This window comes from Sceloporus occidentalis, unplaced genomic scaffold (assembly GCF_023333645.1).
Source record: "Sceloporus occidentalis isolate IW3139 unplaced genomic scaffold, rSceOcc1.0.p SCAF_464, whole genome shotgun sequence".
NCBI lineage: Eukaryota > Metazoa > Chordata > Lepidosauria > Squamata > Phrynosomatidae > Sceloporus > Sceloporus occidentalis.
The window spans coordinates 143,381-160,458 of NW_028317444.1; the positions used below are offsets into that span (position 1 = coordinate 143,381).

The 17,078-nt window shown below is 42.1% G+C and overlaps 1 protein-coding gene across 1 annotated transcript in view; it reads right to left on the bottom strand.

The window, feature by feature from the left end:
* Nucleotides 1-4,275: 4,275 nt before the first annotated feature.
* Nucleotides 4,276-17,078, bottom strand: part of LOC149271751 (NADH dehydrogenase [ubiquinone] 1 alpha subcomplex subunit 6-like) — a 29,173-nt gene continuing 16,370 nt past the window's right edge. Inside the window, exons 2-3 of the mRNA XM_089507147.1 lie at nt 10,643-10,758; nt 4,276-4,407 (exon numbers count right to left, since the gene is read on the bottom strand). Of these exons, the coding sequence (XP_089363273.1) occupies nt 4,276-4,407; nt 10,643-10,758 (248 nt within the window). The remainder of the gene's footprint in view (nt 4,408-10,642; nt 10,759-17,078) is intronic.

The following is a 17,078-nucleotide window of genomic DNA, read 5'->3' on the forward strand; positions in this document are numbered from 1 at the left end:
TCATAAAATTGAGCTTAAATGGTTCCATTGGCGTACGTACGTGGCGAACTTGGAAAAGCATCTCCCACCTATCTCTTTATAAGGCGATATCTGCTACTTGCCTCTCATGACACGAGGTTTTGCCGGGGGACTCCCCTTGTACGCTTTCTCGTGTGCATTTCCATATGGGGTACTTGATTGCCACTGGTTATCAGGACATCCCACTGGACCCTGGGACCGACATGTTTCGTTATAATTTCCTTGTTATTTGTTTTATTTTTACATGCCGGGTATTCTTTCTCCTTCGCGGATTGTCCCAACCTGCCTGGCCAGTTTTATGTTCTTTATATAGTTCATACACTCTGTAAGGTGCCATTAATTAACCTTCTCACATACTTAAAGCCAATACAGAGAGGGGCGTTTGCTCCGTTACATGTCTCATCGAATGCAACCTCTCAGCTCTCCATTGCGATAATGTCACCGGTTTCCAACCGTCTGGGGCTGATATTGTTGTAAGCCTTTCCCCTCTGGGTCTATATGTGTTGATACTGTACCTTATGTGTTGGCTATGTGTCAGGTTTGAATCTGTTACTTTTACCTGTGATACACGGTCCACCCAGACCACATCGCGAATTTAGCTTATCCACCGCAATGTCTACTTTTGGTCTATAATATCCTTACTGTCATGTTTCTGCTTGTATCAACACCACTGTGTACTGTGTTCCTTAGACATATGTCCAACCATACCGGATGTTCATTGTTATTTCTGTATATGACACTCTGTATTGTGTTTATTTTCCCAAACGTGCAATAAACAGAGAATGGGGGGGGGGGGGGGATATATATGGGCAGCAGGGTCTAATATTCAGCTATTATTTTGAAATCATATTTCAAGAGATAAATACTTACTATGTACTTAAAAATGCATGTCTAATGCGTATATGTGATGGGGCCCATCACATAAATCAATAACAAAGGGAGGGTCTTGCTGGTGGCAGGAATACAAATAGTGCTGGCTGGAGGCGATCATACAAGGGTCTGGGGGCACCACATTAATCTATACTAAAGGTGCTGGCTGAGGCATCAATACACAAGGGACAAACACACTAAGCGGGGTATCAACGACAATGCAGAGAGTGTGTGTGTGTGTGTGTGTGCGCGTGTGTAAAAGCCTGTCCTGGTGCGTGCGTTTGGTTATCTGTTTCCTGGCACTCAATTTACAGTAGGAACTATTTAATCTTTACTTATCCAGAGATAAAACGCGCTCCTGAATTTGTAGTGACGTGTGTGTGTGTGTGTGTGTGTGTTTTTCTTTCATAAAAATGGGCTGCTCAGTCTTAAATGCCCAGGCCTATATTTTTTTTGTCCCAGTCCAGGCCTGTTAGGATCTGTCCGTTTTGGCACTATTAAAACCTCTTTTGGTGCTTTTAAGCAGGGAAGGGATTATATATAAAACTATACACAAGTGATTAATAGGAGCAGCCCAAAAACTCAATTTTTACTAACCATCATTTGTTTTCCCTGAATATAGTGGCAGTACACGTCAATTTAATTGACTCAAAACTCTCTGCTAAATTACCATCCCAAGAAACACTGCATCTCCTTGGGCTATTCTTAAAACAGCTTTCCATCTGTGCACAGATTACAAACTTTTTCCTGCAACCGTCTGGTAGCGGATCAGAACCTTCTGTGCAAGCGACATGCTTTGCTTCAGAGGCAGACTTCTTCTGAGTGGGTGGCGGTATTCTGTCCTCATCTAGTTTTACTGGAAGTACAGGACTAGACATCTGCATGCAAGGACAGAAATAGACAACCAGGAGGGGAGAGGATATTTTAGAGACAAAGAAAAATCTTACCGTAAACTCCTCTGTTCCGTGTGGCGGATTGGCGACACAGAAATCCTTGTACTGACATGCACCCACTGCAGTCAGACAGGAAGTACAGCTTAAATATCCAATTTTGAGTTTGGTGAGCACTCGGAGGAAGACTACCCCAGACAGCAACCCGTGTGCCTCCCCTCAGGACTATCGTCCATCCTAGAAGGGGGCAAGAAAGAACTGAGGATTGTTGGAGCGAGTATTTATGGGCTACTTGTCCGCTTGGAATAAGCACACCCACATGTACTGCCACTACATGAAGGGAAAATATACAATAAATCATGGGATGAATAGTCTCATTGATTATGACTGCGACTGATGGTTTCCAACATCATGTGAGTTTTTTTCTTCTACGGGTAAGAGACAACCACTCAAATTTAACTCAGTGGAAGCCAAAAGTGTTACTCAGCAGTAGAAGCATTACAAGTGTTAAAAGTTCATTTTATTGCCTTTGCTAGGTCTGCAGCAGTTGGGCTTTCTAAGTTTTGTTTTTTTTTGGATTACTTTAGAGCTCTTGTAGGATTTTAAAATTAGAAGCCATTACTTTAAAACCGGGTTATGTTTCAATTATACACTTACACTACCTGCAAAACCTTGTTTTGTGTAGTAGAAATGTGTACTGTTAATGGTGAATTTAAAAGGCTGCTAAATGGAAGAGACTTTCAAAAACAGAAGCCTTAACCCTTTAAGGACAATGGGCGGTCCCTAAACCCATTGAAAACAATGTATTTTGTCATTAAGGGGTTAATATGCTCACCCTAGAACAGGGCTCGACAATTCCCAGGCGCCAGAATTTAGTCCTGGCGCCTAGGTGTTTGTCAGCCTGTTACATCCACAAAAAAATTGCACAGCCACTCCGAGCCCGCCCTCGAGTCTGAGATCACTCTCACGGAGTGATCCTGTAGGCTGAAAACGCGGTTGCAGGAAAACCAGCAATCGCGTTTTCAGCTGCCACAGGCAGCTTCAGGGAAGGGGGTGATGTGCTGATTTGGTCCCCACACAACACCCCCCAGCTGCCTGATCGCTCCATGAGAGCAGCAGTGCAGCGTTAACACCTTCAATGCCGGCATTTTAGGGGTTAATTCCAGTTTTGTACGGGGCTCTGCTGCTGGTGGTCTCCCAGGCAGACCAGCAACAGCAAAAACAAGCCTCCATAAGCCCTTTGATGACTCCTGTAGGCATGGAAGCCTACAGCAGTCATCAGAGACTCCCCCCTGCAATGGCTGGTCTATAGACCAGCAATCGCGTCCCAGCTGCCAGAGGCAGCTTCAGGGACAGGGGGAAAAGAGTTCTCCACACTCATGTGGAGACCGAAGACCAGCCCCAACCCTCCCCTGCTGCCCGATCGATCCATGAGAGCGAAAGTGCAGCGTTAACCCCCCTTCAATGCCACAATTGTGTATGACACATTTGTGGCATTGCAGGGGTTAACATTTGTCCCCACAAGCTTGTGGGGACTAAATATCAGTCAATGCTGTGCTCCAATGGAACATCAGCATTGAAAACAAAAATAAAAAAACCCCAACAAAAACCAGCACTGACCTGAAAGTCCAGGGTGCTTCCAGGTCAAATGCTGTGAGTTTAGTAAGTGGGCTGATGATGATCAGATCACTCCTGACCAACGGTTAGTTTTAAAAAAAAAAAAATCCTGGCTCCTGACTTTTTTAGCTGGCGCCTAGATTCACAACAAATTTGTCAAGCCCTGCCCTAAAAGATAAAAACACAAGGGGAGTAGAAACAAATGTATGCTTAAATATTAGAGCAGTGCCAAAACTACTGGACATGATTGTAAGTCAGGTAGTGTATGAAAATTGTATATTCTAGAAAGAAGCATATACTGGGAAGAGACCACAACATATCTGCATCACCAAAAGGAGGAACATATTAGTAAAACAGTCCATCTGTAGAAATCAATGCACGATAAGTAGTTTACCTATGATCTAAAAAGTAGTGTGTGTCTATACATTGATGTAGAGGCCGATTTAGCCATATTAGTATTTTACCGAATTTAAGGGTCATTTAAATGGTGGCGAGCCAAACAAGTTGCAATATACAGTAGCTGAATCAGTGTTTTTTTTTGTTTTTTTTTTAATAGCATTTACAGAATTTGAAGTATTTAATCACTTTTGTACACCGTTTGTTGTGTATACATACTGGTCATATCCGCAGCACCACAAAGTTAGAAGTCTGTGGCCTGTTTCCCTGTTATTTGTGCATATTTTGACATCTTGCCCAAACTTCTGATCAATGGTAAGTAGAGTAGCTCAGGGTTCTATCCAAAGCCTACTACTGTTTACTAGAGCACAAAGGGGATAAAAACAAAACCCGTTTTGTTAACATAGTAAATTATTTTGTAAAGGAAAAAACCCACACACTGGACTAAATAATTAAATCTTTATTTTCAATAGTGTGCCAGAAATTATTGGTCTTGTCCAATGTAAAACTTTGACAGGAAGTCAGCAGGTCGTGGTGCCTCGGTTTCATGGAAGTATCGCATTATATGTGTTCTTTGCTTCCAAACCTTTATAGTTTCTTCAAGGTCCATTTTTCCCTAAAGCATAACATAATATTTTGTTGGAATTAGTTATATTTCGGTTGGATTCAATGTTGCGCGTGAAAATAAAACGCTACTTAAAAGCAGATGCATAAGAAGTGGCTTACCTATCATTTTTTTTTTTTTTTTTAAATAGAGGTCCGACTATAAGATCCGGATCTCCCGCAGCGTTGCAAGGGACATGGACGCTCCTCTCTGGCAGCCAGTAAAATGTCTGCGCGATGCACACAGACAGCCCCCAGTGCTACCTAGCACTTCAGCTGGGGCATCTATGACGGAGCGCCGGTGCGATATGCCCTTCTGGCGTTCCATAACACAAGCCCTGGTGGAAGTGCCGGGCACCAGCGGAGGTTGTCTGCGTGTGAGGGATCTGGATCTTAGTCTTATAGTCAGATCTCTATTTGAGGGCAGATTATAAAATAACCTCGAAGGTCATGTCATGACGGCAGTCTGTTACAGAAGCCCCATAGAAGTGCCGGGCAGCAGCGGAGGATGGCCCCCACTAGACAGCAGTCGGTCTGGAACATGGGGGTGCAGAGTGGAATATCTGGGGTCAGATGTGCATAACTGGGGGCAGGTTGGTAAAGAAATCCTTTTCTCCATCATAGTTTTATTAAATGTGAAGAAAATTGTTTACATGTGAATATTTACCAACACCCAATTTGTTCATTAACCCCTTCAATCCCAGGGGTTTTTGGTACCTCAAAGCCCAGAGCAATTTTGCCATTTTTGGGGTATGTCGGTTTAGCGATTATTCTCTGTTCCTGTGACTAGTGTACCCATGTAAACTATATATTGTTTTTTCAAGGAGAGATAGAGCTTTCGTTTGATACCATAGTTGGATGATCGGGCAGTTTACAGTGTAACAGCTTACCGGCTTTCATGCCAGAAGCTGTTACAGGCGATCGGCAAAGCCGGCTTCTGCTGTCAGTGGGGAGTCCAGGCTGTCAAACGACAGCCTGGTCTCCTGTGCAGCAGCAGGGATGTGTCCCTGACGCTGCACGAAGGGCTGGACATACCGGGACGTCCATAGGGGTTTCTTTGTGGGCGTTTTTTGGACGTCCCGGTACGTCTATAGGGGAACGAAGGGATTACATTTTAAATAAAAAAGTCAGTTTACCCAATCAAAAAAAAAAAAAAAAAAAAAAAAACCGAGACACAAATTGGCCAACTAATCGATTATGAAAATAGTTAGTTGCAGCCCTAAAGGTAATCTTCCTTTTATCAATTATATTCTCCACCGAATGTACAAGAGAAAAAAAAAAATAGTCAATAAATACGTAGTGAAAAGGTCTATGACAGAAAAATACATTTAAAAATATGCAGCAACCTGCATCCACGACGTAAAATAAACCAAAATAGGTCATCGGATTAAAAGTCCAAAAAGTGTTTACCCTGTCAGGGCTTCCTCCTGGCGTCACCCTGCTTGCTTTCTCCAACACTTTATTGAACCTCCCTATGCTATATTTTGCCTCAAAATAATGCTCTTGGAATGTAAAATGTAATAAGATACGAATAGTAAACATGAACCATTTTTCCAGTTTACTCAATACATAAGCCATTTAGTTTAACCAAGAATTTCTAGCCTACCACTGACCAATGTATCTGGAAAATACGCTTTTACGAAAAAAAGTATGGGTCACAGTACAGATCCAAGGTATCAGACACCTTCCTTTGAATACACAGTTATCTACAAACTTCTGTTTCTGGTCAACAAGGCATTGTATTAACAATTAAACACTAATTTACTCAAGTCTTTTATGAGGCATGGTCAAATCCCTTACGAAAATATAAATAGACCAGATGGCCACAGTAGATATGGCCTATTTTAATGAACATGTAGTGCACCATGATTATGCACATTCAGTTATTGGTATCTGTTCCAACAAGCATCACGGAAAGAAAATATGATATAGAATATAGAGGGCAGCTGGGGAGACAAGAAAATTCGGCCCACTGGCTTAGCAGCCTCCGTGAAAGCAATCACAATATGAAGCCCTTTGTTGTAAATGTTGGTCTCAATGCAGTGTAAAATGTATTGACCTCTAATTGCAGAGGTCTCTCGCAGTACTCGAGAGGCATGGTTCTTGGCCAGGAGGAAGGGCAAAATATACACCCTTAAAACACCAAATTAAATGGAAAGATCTTCTGCAGATTAACAGTTTCAGAGAACAAATATATGAGATTATTCCTTCCTTCTCCAAATCCTCTACCTTGTCTTCTAAAGCAGAAACTGTGGATTTTGGTTTTTCAACTGATCTGTAGTTCACTAGTGATGTCTTCCTGGGACGAAGAAAAAGTCAAATATTGTCTCATTGCTGCCACTAAATTGTAATTTTCCCTTAATTTGCCTTGAAGAAATTAGATGAGGTACTCCACCACCCTTTGTGAAATGCTGTCATGATTATCCCAAATAGCCAGTAGGGCTGGAGGGGCCCTTACATTGGCCTGCACTTATCTCTTGCGGCTGTGTCTCTTGGACAAATGTGTATAGGTGTAGTTTACAGAACCTGGATTGTGTGAAGGGACCTAGGATAGTTCATGTGCCAGTGAACAAGGATTCTGCCACCAATATTTAGTCTAGCGAGACTGTAAAAGGATGAATGGTATAGAAGAGTAAAGGTGTAGTTCTCCCTTGAGAGAGAGCATTAAGTAGAGAACAAAACAGCTTTCTTTTACTTCTCCCAAGAGGCCTCCAAAGGGGAACAGCACCTTCAAGTGCCGCAAAAACATACCGTTTAGTATTCAAATTTCCGTTTGTTCACTTAACTATATAAAGTATATTTGTTCATTGTATACCAATATATACCATGTCATCTTGGTCTGCTCCTCTCATCTTACTCAGGATCCCCCATCTGCTCTTGACCCCTACACTAGCTTACATCTTAAACCTCTCCCCCCCTCTAGTTGATCTGTCCCATCCTCCTTTAAGCATGCTACTGTAACTCCTATCCTGAAAAAAAGCCCTCACTGGACCCAACTGATCTGTCCAACTTCCTCTCACCTCCATGCTTCTTGAAATAAGTTACTTAGTTATTTGTGTGTAAACTAACTCCTTACTTGACCCCCTACCCCCTGGATTCGGCTATAGACATTCTACCGAGACTGCCCTTACCAATGACCTCACTGCTAAATCCAAGGGCCATTACTCCATTCTAAAATAAAGAAGCAGAGGCTCAGCACTCAAATGGTAAGGCGAGTTTAATTCACGCATTTGCCTGCGTGAAATAAACTCACCTTACCACTTGAGTGCTGAGCCTATGCTTCTTTATTTTGGATTTATTGAAGGACTTGGTGGTACCCTGACTCGTGCACCATCTCACTACCGAGTGCTGTATTCCAACTTTTTTTTTCTGTGTATTACTCCATTCTAATCCTACTGGAACCATTCACAGCTTTTGAAGAAAATCCTTCGAGTTTGGTCTCCAAGACTCTCCTGGTTCACATCCTACCTCTCTTATCAAAACTTCAGCCTCCATCTCCAGTAACACTTCCACTTCCCCTCTCAGGGGTACACTACCTTACTTGGCAAAAAAATCTCATCCTTTGGCTTTCAGTATCACCTGTATGCCAATGACACCCAGATAGAACTGCCTTGCCTCTGTCTCTAACTGGATGTCTGCATGTTTCCTATAAGCTACTCAAAAAATGAACTCCTCATATTCCCTCCCTCCAACGCTTATATTCCCTCAGTCTCCCTAAGTGTCAATGGTGCAATAATCTCCACAGCCCCTCTCGCAGTTCATTCCTTCCCAGCACTAGATGCCACTAAGGCTTTTGTCCATGCCCTCATCTCTCGCCTCGATTATCACCACTTTATTAACACCTCTCCCCTCCCCATTTTAGAATTCACTTCAAAATCCTGACAATTGCTTTTAAGACTCTTCATAGTGGTTCTCCTACTTGCATCTAGTCATCTATCTGTAAATACATTCCTAACCCATCTCCACTCAAACTCTGTCCTCTACTCTTATTGCTAGCTCTAATGCACGCTTCCATAATTTCTCAATAGCTGCCCCTATCTTCTGGTATGCCCTCCGCCTGCCTTTGGTCTTTCAAGAAAATCCTTCAACCCCCGACCCCCCCCCCTTTTTAAGGACTTACAAAGTTACATTAAACCCATTCCTCCTATAATCCTTAGCTTACCTCTTGTGCAATACACTCCCTCTAAACTGTAAACTTGTTTGAGCAAGGCCCACCTTCCCTGATTTTGTAAGTCATGTTACATACTACATATGTCCTGTTCACTCATTTTACAGCCACTGTCACCGACAATCCAAAAGTCTTATGACTCGAAATACAAAAAAGTGAAGCGCAATATCCTAATTAAATATAAGTATTACACCTTCTGGTGAGGTGGTGCTGCAAAGACAAAGGAACAAACGCCCCAAAATGTTCCAAATTAAACACAATCAAAACCACGCAAGTGTCTGCGCACCCAAATAATGAGCGAGTAAATTATATGTACAAAGATACCCTTCCAGCGAGCGTTACCACACACGGTATCCAAAAGGCTCATATATAAAGGGAAGAGAAAAAAGAAAATTATGGTGTAATATATCAAAGTAGGCCTAAAAAACAAACAAATAAAAAAACATGCTATTAAGCAGATTGGACGCTTACAATTTAAAGGGCATAAATATGCCCATAGAGTGTGATGATCTCCTTAGGAGTTTCTTTATCCCAAACTGGTACTTGTAGATAAAGGTAGGCAGCGGAGGGGAGTAGATAAAAGTATATTGTTTGCTTGGCAAACAATGATAAACATGTAGGGCTGCAACTAACGATTATTTTAATAATCGATTAGTTGGCCGATTAATCGGATAAAAAAAAATGCAATTTTTTTAAATTTAAAATAATGTAATAAAAAATGTACAATTTACACTTTCATCTCTTTATTGCAATGGCCTCTTGCTATTCACCTTATTTTACTGACATAATAAAAGCTACAAGAACCCAGTGTACAAAGTTATTAGTAAATATTAATTCATGTTAACTATTTTTCATATTTAATAAAAACTGAGAAAAAAGCCTTGTTTATATTTTTTTATTTACCAAACTGCCCCCAGTTATGCACATCTGACCCCCAGCTTGCCACTCTGCCCCATATATGCCTTATACCTCTTATATGCCAGAGATTCCACTGTGCCCCCGATAAGCCTTATACTCCTTATATGCCAGTGATATCCAACTGAGCCCCCAGATATGTCTTATGCCCCCGATATGCCTTATAACTTCCAATATGCCACTCGCCCCCATTTATGCCTTATACCTCCCTATATGCCACTCCGTTCCCCATAAATGCCCTGCACCACCCTGAAATTCTCCGATTCACACTCTGTCTCCCCCAGATATGCCACTCTGAAATCCATTATACCCCCATACACCACTCTAACGCCCCCAGATATGCCATTCTGCCTCCCTGAAATTCATTATACCCCCCATACACCACTCTGCCTCCTCCCCCCTCCTGTCAGCAACGGAGGTTCACAAGACACAAGGGAGCCGGGTAGAGAGGCAGAGTGGCGTATGGGAGGGGGGGGGTGAGGAGGCAGAGTGGCGTATGGGAGGGCGGCTCCCATACCCCCTCCCCCCCCCCATACACCACTCTGCCTCTCTACCCGGCTCCCTGGTATTTTGTGAACCTCCGTTGCTGACATGCACTTACGCTGAGGCTTCTATGAAGCTGCAGTGTAAGTGAAGGGCAGTAACGGAGGCTGTCTGTGCGATGCAGACCCCCACCAGCTGACAGAGAGGATGATCCTCTGCAGGAGACCTCGATTCTCTGTCAACCGGTGGGGGTCTGCACGATGTGCACAGACAGCCTCCGTTACTCACCTTCACTTACGCTGAGGCTTCTATGAAGCTGCAGTGAAAGTGCCTGTCAGCAACGGAGGCTCACAAAATACCAGGTCGGGAGTCGGGAGAGAGGCAGAGCAGTGTATGGGAGGGGGGAGGAGTCAGAGGGGGGAGAGAGACGGAAGTGAGAGACCGGCCGACAGCGAGGGGAATCCAGGTCCCCTGCAGCGTCGCGGGGGATCCGGATTCTAGTGTTATAATCCGATCTCTGTTTGAGGTCGGATTATATAAGGATAAAAATCGATTCGACTAATCTATAATGAAAATCGTTGACAACGATTTTCATTATCGATTAGTTGTTTCAGCCCTATAAAAATGTTGATGTCATTGTGGTTCAGATAAAATTAGTTTAACTTGTCATATTAAAAATTACCTTGATAACAAGCATGTCAATTACTCTTGGATCAGTAACATGGACAGTCTTCTGAAACATCTCCCGCACTTTGTCTCTTCCCTGCTTCACTGTGACATCCAACTGGTAAACCTGGACTGAAATTGTAACACAGGCATGGAATATATAGCAATATATAATTATACAAAATACAGCTCAATGTTTAATGCAAACAGAACAAACTACGTATCTATAAAATTACAAAGGAGTTGCTTTCTTTAACCCCTTCGTGACAAAGGCCGTTTTAACATTTCTGCACTGCTCGTGCTTAGCTGTAATTTTCTTCTTATCCGTTTACTGAACCCACACAAGTTATATATATTGTTTTTTTTCAGGACAAGGGCTTTCTTTAGATGACATTGTTTTGATTGTATCATATTATTTACTATTAAAAAAAAGGATAAAAATGTAGAAAAAAAAAAAGACTAACTTTTACATGAAAAAAATATTTTACTCATCTATAAAAGGTAATGAAAAAAACCTGCTAAATAGATTCTAGTATTCATCCTGAGTTTAGAAATACCCAAAGTTTTTTGCTTTTTTCTACACGTTATGGGGCAATAAGTACAGGTAGTGTTTTGCTATTCCAAAGCCATTTTTTCCAAATCTGGTAATTCTTCCCCCCATGTGCCATTTCGGGTATCTGAAGCCGGCCAATGCAATTTACCCCATTGAATCATTTTTGAAAACTAGACACCCCAGGGTATTTCAGATGCTAGTATTTTAACTCTTTCCATGCACCATATCTACCACCAGTCTGTCAAACTTTGTGGTAGTCTTTTTTTTGCATTTGTTTTTTCACACACATTTTACTTCAGGTATGAATTAAAAGGTTCTGGTATATGTCACTATCATAAAACGTGATATGTGTTCAGCAACATCTCCTGAGCACAGCGATACCTGGATTTTGCCTCGCAGTTTGGAGGCAAAAGGGCCACATTTGGGGCATGCGCATTTTCAATGTTGAACTTTGGCATTTGGCGATCCACTGCCCATGCCCTATTTGGTACATCTTTGAGCCGGGCCATTTCAGTATGCCCAATAAAGCCATATATTTTTTAAAACTAGACACCCCAGGGTATTTCAAATGCTGGTATTTTAACTCTTTGCATACACACATTTTACCACCAGCATTTTTTTCAAAGTTTGCAGTAGTATTTTTTTGTGTGTATTTCCCCCCCCACACACACCTACTTTATGTATGAATTTACTGCTCCTGGTATATGCCGCTGTCACACGACACCCCAATATGTGTTCTGCAACGAGTACAGTGATACCCCACATGCATGGGTTTGTCATTTTTTGGGGGAACTAAAAGGCCACATTTGGTACGTGTGCATTTTTCTAATTGGAAATTAGATGTGTGGCCATCCCCCCCCCCATGTTAATTGGGACATTGTTGAACCAGGCCAATTCAATTTACCCCATCAAATCATAATTTTTTTTTTTTTATTTTTTTTTTAAAGTAGACACCCCATTGGCATTTAATATGCCAGTATTTTAACTTTTTCCATGCGAGAATTGTTTTAAGCTAATGTGCTAATTTTAGGACTTGTTCACAAAAAATATTATATATATAAAAAAACATTTTACGTGAAGGTTCCCCTGATATTTTTAAATTTTACTGCTTTTTTAACCATTTTTTCTAATTATTTTATTTTATAATTTATTTTTACTAATCACACTGATTAGAAAGCTGGGCTCCATTGACTTGCATGGTTGAATGCAGTACCTGTATTCAACCTGCAAGTGGAGCCGGAGTTCTCTAGAGGGTCTGGAGACCGGCTAGTGAACTTTTGCATCTTTTTTTTTTTTTTTAACCGGGCGTCTGCCCGCCATCTTGCGGATGGCGAAAATCACTTGCAGCGGCGGCTGTGACCGCTCTCCGGAGCGGTCACAGCCCGTCCTGGGGTAAGTATTTAAGTTTAGGAGGCGATCGTTGATCGCCTCCTAAACGCTTTTAAAAACGGGCGTCCACTGCCATACAATGTATGGTGGATGTTGACGCCCCGGGGAGGGGCCAGGCATGGCCCCTGGTGCCGATCGTGGCATTGCTGAATGCCTCGAGGTCGAGGCATTACAGCAACGCGGTTTGGGTGCAGAAAGCGAACGTAGATCGCTTTCTGCACCCGTTTAAAGACATGACGGTCCTGGCACGTCAATTGTCACTAACCTGATGTTAGTGCATGACGTACCAGAACCGGCAATTGTCATTAAGGGGTTAAAAACCTGAGTAATTAGCGAGTCATTAAATTGACATGGCAAGGTAATTTAGAACTTAAAGATCATTAGCAGTAATGAAAAACGTGTATGAACAACTGCTTAACCGCTAATAGTGATGCATAGTAAAATCCAAGGGAAAATTATTCTACATTACACCAACACACAATATTTAAAATGTCCAAATATTTTAACGAGTGCAGTTTGAGACATGGTTTAGGACTTTTATGTGTCCGTAAACTATTATTCCTAGGTATCTAGGAGACGATAAACAGTCTTTTTTGAGACTTGAGAGACTAGCTCTGTCATTTGTGCATACCCTCTGTATCTGTTCTGGCAAGGTGTCATCTTCCCAGGACCCCTGTGGTGACTCATGGCCTAACAGATAAGGATCCTGTTATAGGAATTCCATTTTTTCCATCACCTTTACCCCACCATAACTTATTGGCAGATCAAAGATGGGAACAAATTCTTGGAAAAGGTGTCATAATTGGTCATGTGGTCAGAGGGGTGTTTTCTTGAAAGAATCTGATTTAGGGGCGAGAGAGAGCAGATTATATAATGTACCGTATTTGCTCGACTGCTCGTATTTCCCACTCTGTCCCCAGAAATGCCTTATACCCCCCCTATTTGCCACTCTGTCCCATGATGTGCCTTTTAACCCTCTATATGCCACTCTGCCTCCAGAAAGGTCTTATACCCTCGAATATGCCACTGTGCCCCATGATATGCCTTTTAACCCCCTATATGCCCCTCTGCCCCATGATATGCCTTATACCCCTATATGCCACTCTGGCATATAGGGGGTTAAAAGGCATATCATGGGTCTGAGTGGCATATAGGGGGTTAAAATGCATTTCTGGAGATAGATATATATCTATATCTAACTGCTGACAGCAATCACACTCCTATCAAGCCAAGGCAGCCAGTACATGCTGGAACCTGGGGATGATAGTAGTGGGATTACAGCCTCCCTATGCCATGCTACCACCACCACCCCCCTTACACATCCATGCTATCACACACACACACACACATTCACAAACATTTAAATACTCATTCATTCCATTAATCACAAAAACCCTCCCCCACCCCCTTACCTGAACTGCAGATCTCTCACTCGAAGACTTCTACAGGGGCCCGGCTGTGCGAGCAACTTCTTAGAGTTGTGTGAGGACTGTGCTAGCTTTTTGGTCTCCTGCTGCTAGAAGCAGAGACGCTGCTCGCGACCAAAGCCCGGTAAGCAGCATGGCCCCAGCAGAAAGAGGTCTGATTAGAAGACGACCTCGATTAGAAGATGAGTGGTATTTTTCAGAGCATTTGCTCTGGAAAAAACCTCGTCTTATAATCGAGCAAATACGGATATATATATATATATATATATATGATGTGGGGGTTATTTGGTATAACTGATGCCTTGTTAAGGGGTGAAGCTAGTAAATCCAGAGGCCTGGCGCTATTAACCCCTTCATGTCCACGCCCTCTACACCGTCACGGCTTGGCAAGTAGTCCTGACTGTAACAAGCTCCATGACCCCCACTTGGCCACTAGACATCTGGGGTAATTTGTTAAGCACTCCTCTAACAGGTTTTCTGAAAATCAATACAAGATTAGTAAAAACACTGTCCAGTTTAGCCACAAACATCTGCATATAATGTGTGTGTTTTATAACTAGAGCATATAATTACAATGGAATATACAATCACCTTCCATTCCAATTAACCAGGACTATCCAGATATTTGCATAATTTATCAACTACTGCTGCTGCTGGAAGCATCCACTTATCTGTGGTGGAGTTGGCTAGTGAGTGGCTGGAGACATAGGCGATTCACAGGCTGAACTGAAGCAGCTATTATATAGTCAACAAGGTCAGTTGGGTACTGACAGAACTACATTGCTGGGCCAAATTACATCCCCTTCCTGAGAGTTGCAGTCTTGGACACTTGGCCACATTCAGTCTGGGCATTTGGGCCATGGTTCCTCCTGTGGGGGAATTGTAGGGGGGTCACCTAAAAATGCAGGTTGAAATGTGCAAAGACTTTCTGCTCACACCATAGGAGGCCCCTTCCATTGTAGTTTCCCCGCACCTTAACAGAACAATTATAAAATTAACTTAAGTCTTAATCTTGTGTGATAGGTCAGGAGGAGATGCGGTGGGTCTACCAACTAAAAACATTACATCCATTTGGACTCAACCAAGACTTTGACTTGTTTAATTTTTTATGATTTTTTTGAGCGCCGATACAGTCTTCTCCATTCTTTCCTTTTTCTGCAGGAATTCTATCCAAGAATATTTACACATTCATTGATATATTCAATTGCGCAGTATTTTTGAGTTAGTCACCAATGCTGTATTAGTTAGATGTGTTTATTCGTGACTTAGTATTTTATTGTGATAAACAGGCAGACTTTGAAGCAGTTTGCACTTTAAATTAACCATTGCAACACCAGTACTCTTCTATAATTAACCTTTTGCACGTTGTGCAGCACTTTATGAACATATGTAATTTGTGTCAAAAGACCTGTATGATATATTTGTGGCTATTTCATATGCGATGACCTCATTTAGAACATTGATATTTTTTACGTGTTTTATCTATTAATTATAGTGATTTTGTAAAGGGGTTAATGGACTCAAGTAATCGGTAGAGAAGAGGTTAATGGCTCTATAAATGGGAAGACTGGAGGTGGAGAGACTATGCACCTGAGGAAGCCGATTGGTGAAACGCATTGTGCTGAATACGCCCATTGAGGAAGTGGACACCGAGGAATCCTGTGAGAACCAAGCTGTTACTGTTACAACACAGCATTATTCCGGTCCTTTCCACGGGAGCGTTAACGTATTCTTATATGCAAGATACTACTTTATTTTTTTAACTCTTTCCCCTCCGGTCTTTTCTGTTACAAAGAAGAAACTCCGTTCCCCAGAAGGGGCTTTATGGGCTTCCCAACAGAGGAACCTATTGAAGAATCCACTTTAATGAATTTAAGTATTTAATTTCTGCACATATTGTGGTGGCATTTGTACATTTTGTGCAGCACTTTATTTCTTTGTTTTATGCAATTCAATTATGTACTGATGTGATAGTCCTTTTCTCCTGTTTAAAACCTGTCTGTTTCTGTGGATAAATATGCTATATTCTGTTCAATAAAATGTTCATTCCTGCTGTACTCAATTTAAGGTAGTTGTGTCTACTTATTGGACACACATAGCAGGGTTCCAAATTGTGCATGCTGTCTGGTGCAGGAAGTGATTTTTGGAGACAACAGGCAGATACATCTGGGTGATCTCTGGGAGTGACTACAGCTCTCTTGGTGAACCCGTTACAGGAACATCAGAGCTCTAACGTCTGACATGCCCACAGGGATGATGTGCAAGGTCAGTACTTTTGTCAGCTCAGACCTGCATAAACAAATCTGTGCTTTGCACACTCATGTTTGTTATCCACGTGCTCAGGAGACACATCCCTCCTCAAATACGCTTAGAACATGAAAAAATAAAAATTAAAAAAATCTGTTCTAGGACGAAGTATGGTTGCTGTGAATCACATTGAAAGGCAAGGGAGTTATCGTCAATTAAATATTCAAGAAATATTACTGGATGTTGCGATAGAACGCAAACGCTTGCTTTTGATTAATGTCTATGCTCCAAATGCCCCTAATGAATCTTTTTACTGTACACTATTTGATTTGTTAACTACTGTTGATTTTTCTGATGTTATTGTGGGGGGCGATTTTAACTCTGTGCTGGACTCTAGACTGGACAGGCAGGGTTCTCACAGACTCTTACAGACGGACGACCTCACAGGGGTCCGCTTATTGACGCATCGTTTATGCCTTGTGGATCCTTGGCGGGTATCGCACCCCACAACAAGGGATTACACTCATGCTTCTAGGGCACACTGCTCCCTGTCCCGTATAGATTTTTTTTTGGTGTCTCCCTCTCTTATCCCTCATGTTACCCACCCCTCCATACACAACATTGTTATTTCCGATCATGCCCCTATCACTTTGCGGTTGACTTTGGGTTCTGTCACGCCGTATACACGTCACTGGCGATTTCCTCACTACCTTATTAACGATGATTTCAAACTATTCTTAGAAGCTACATGGGGCAATTTTGTAGACGACAACTGTGAACACGCAGACAACCCGACTCTGTTTTGGGAAACTGCGAAGGTGGTGTTGAGAGGCCAT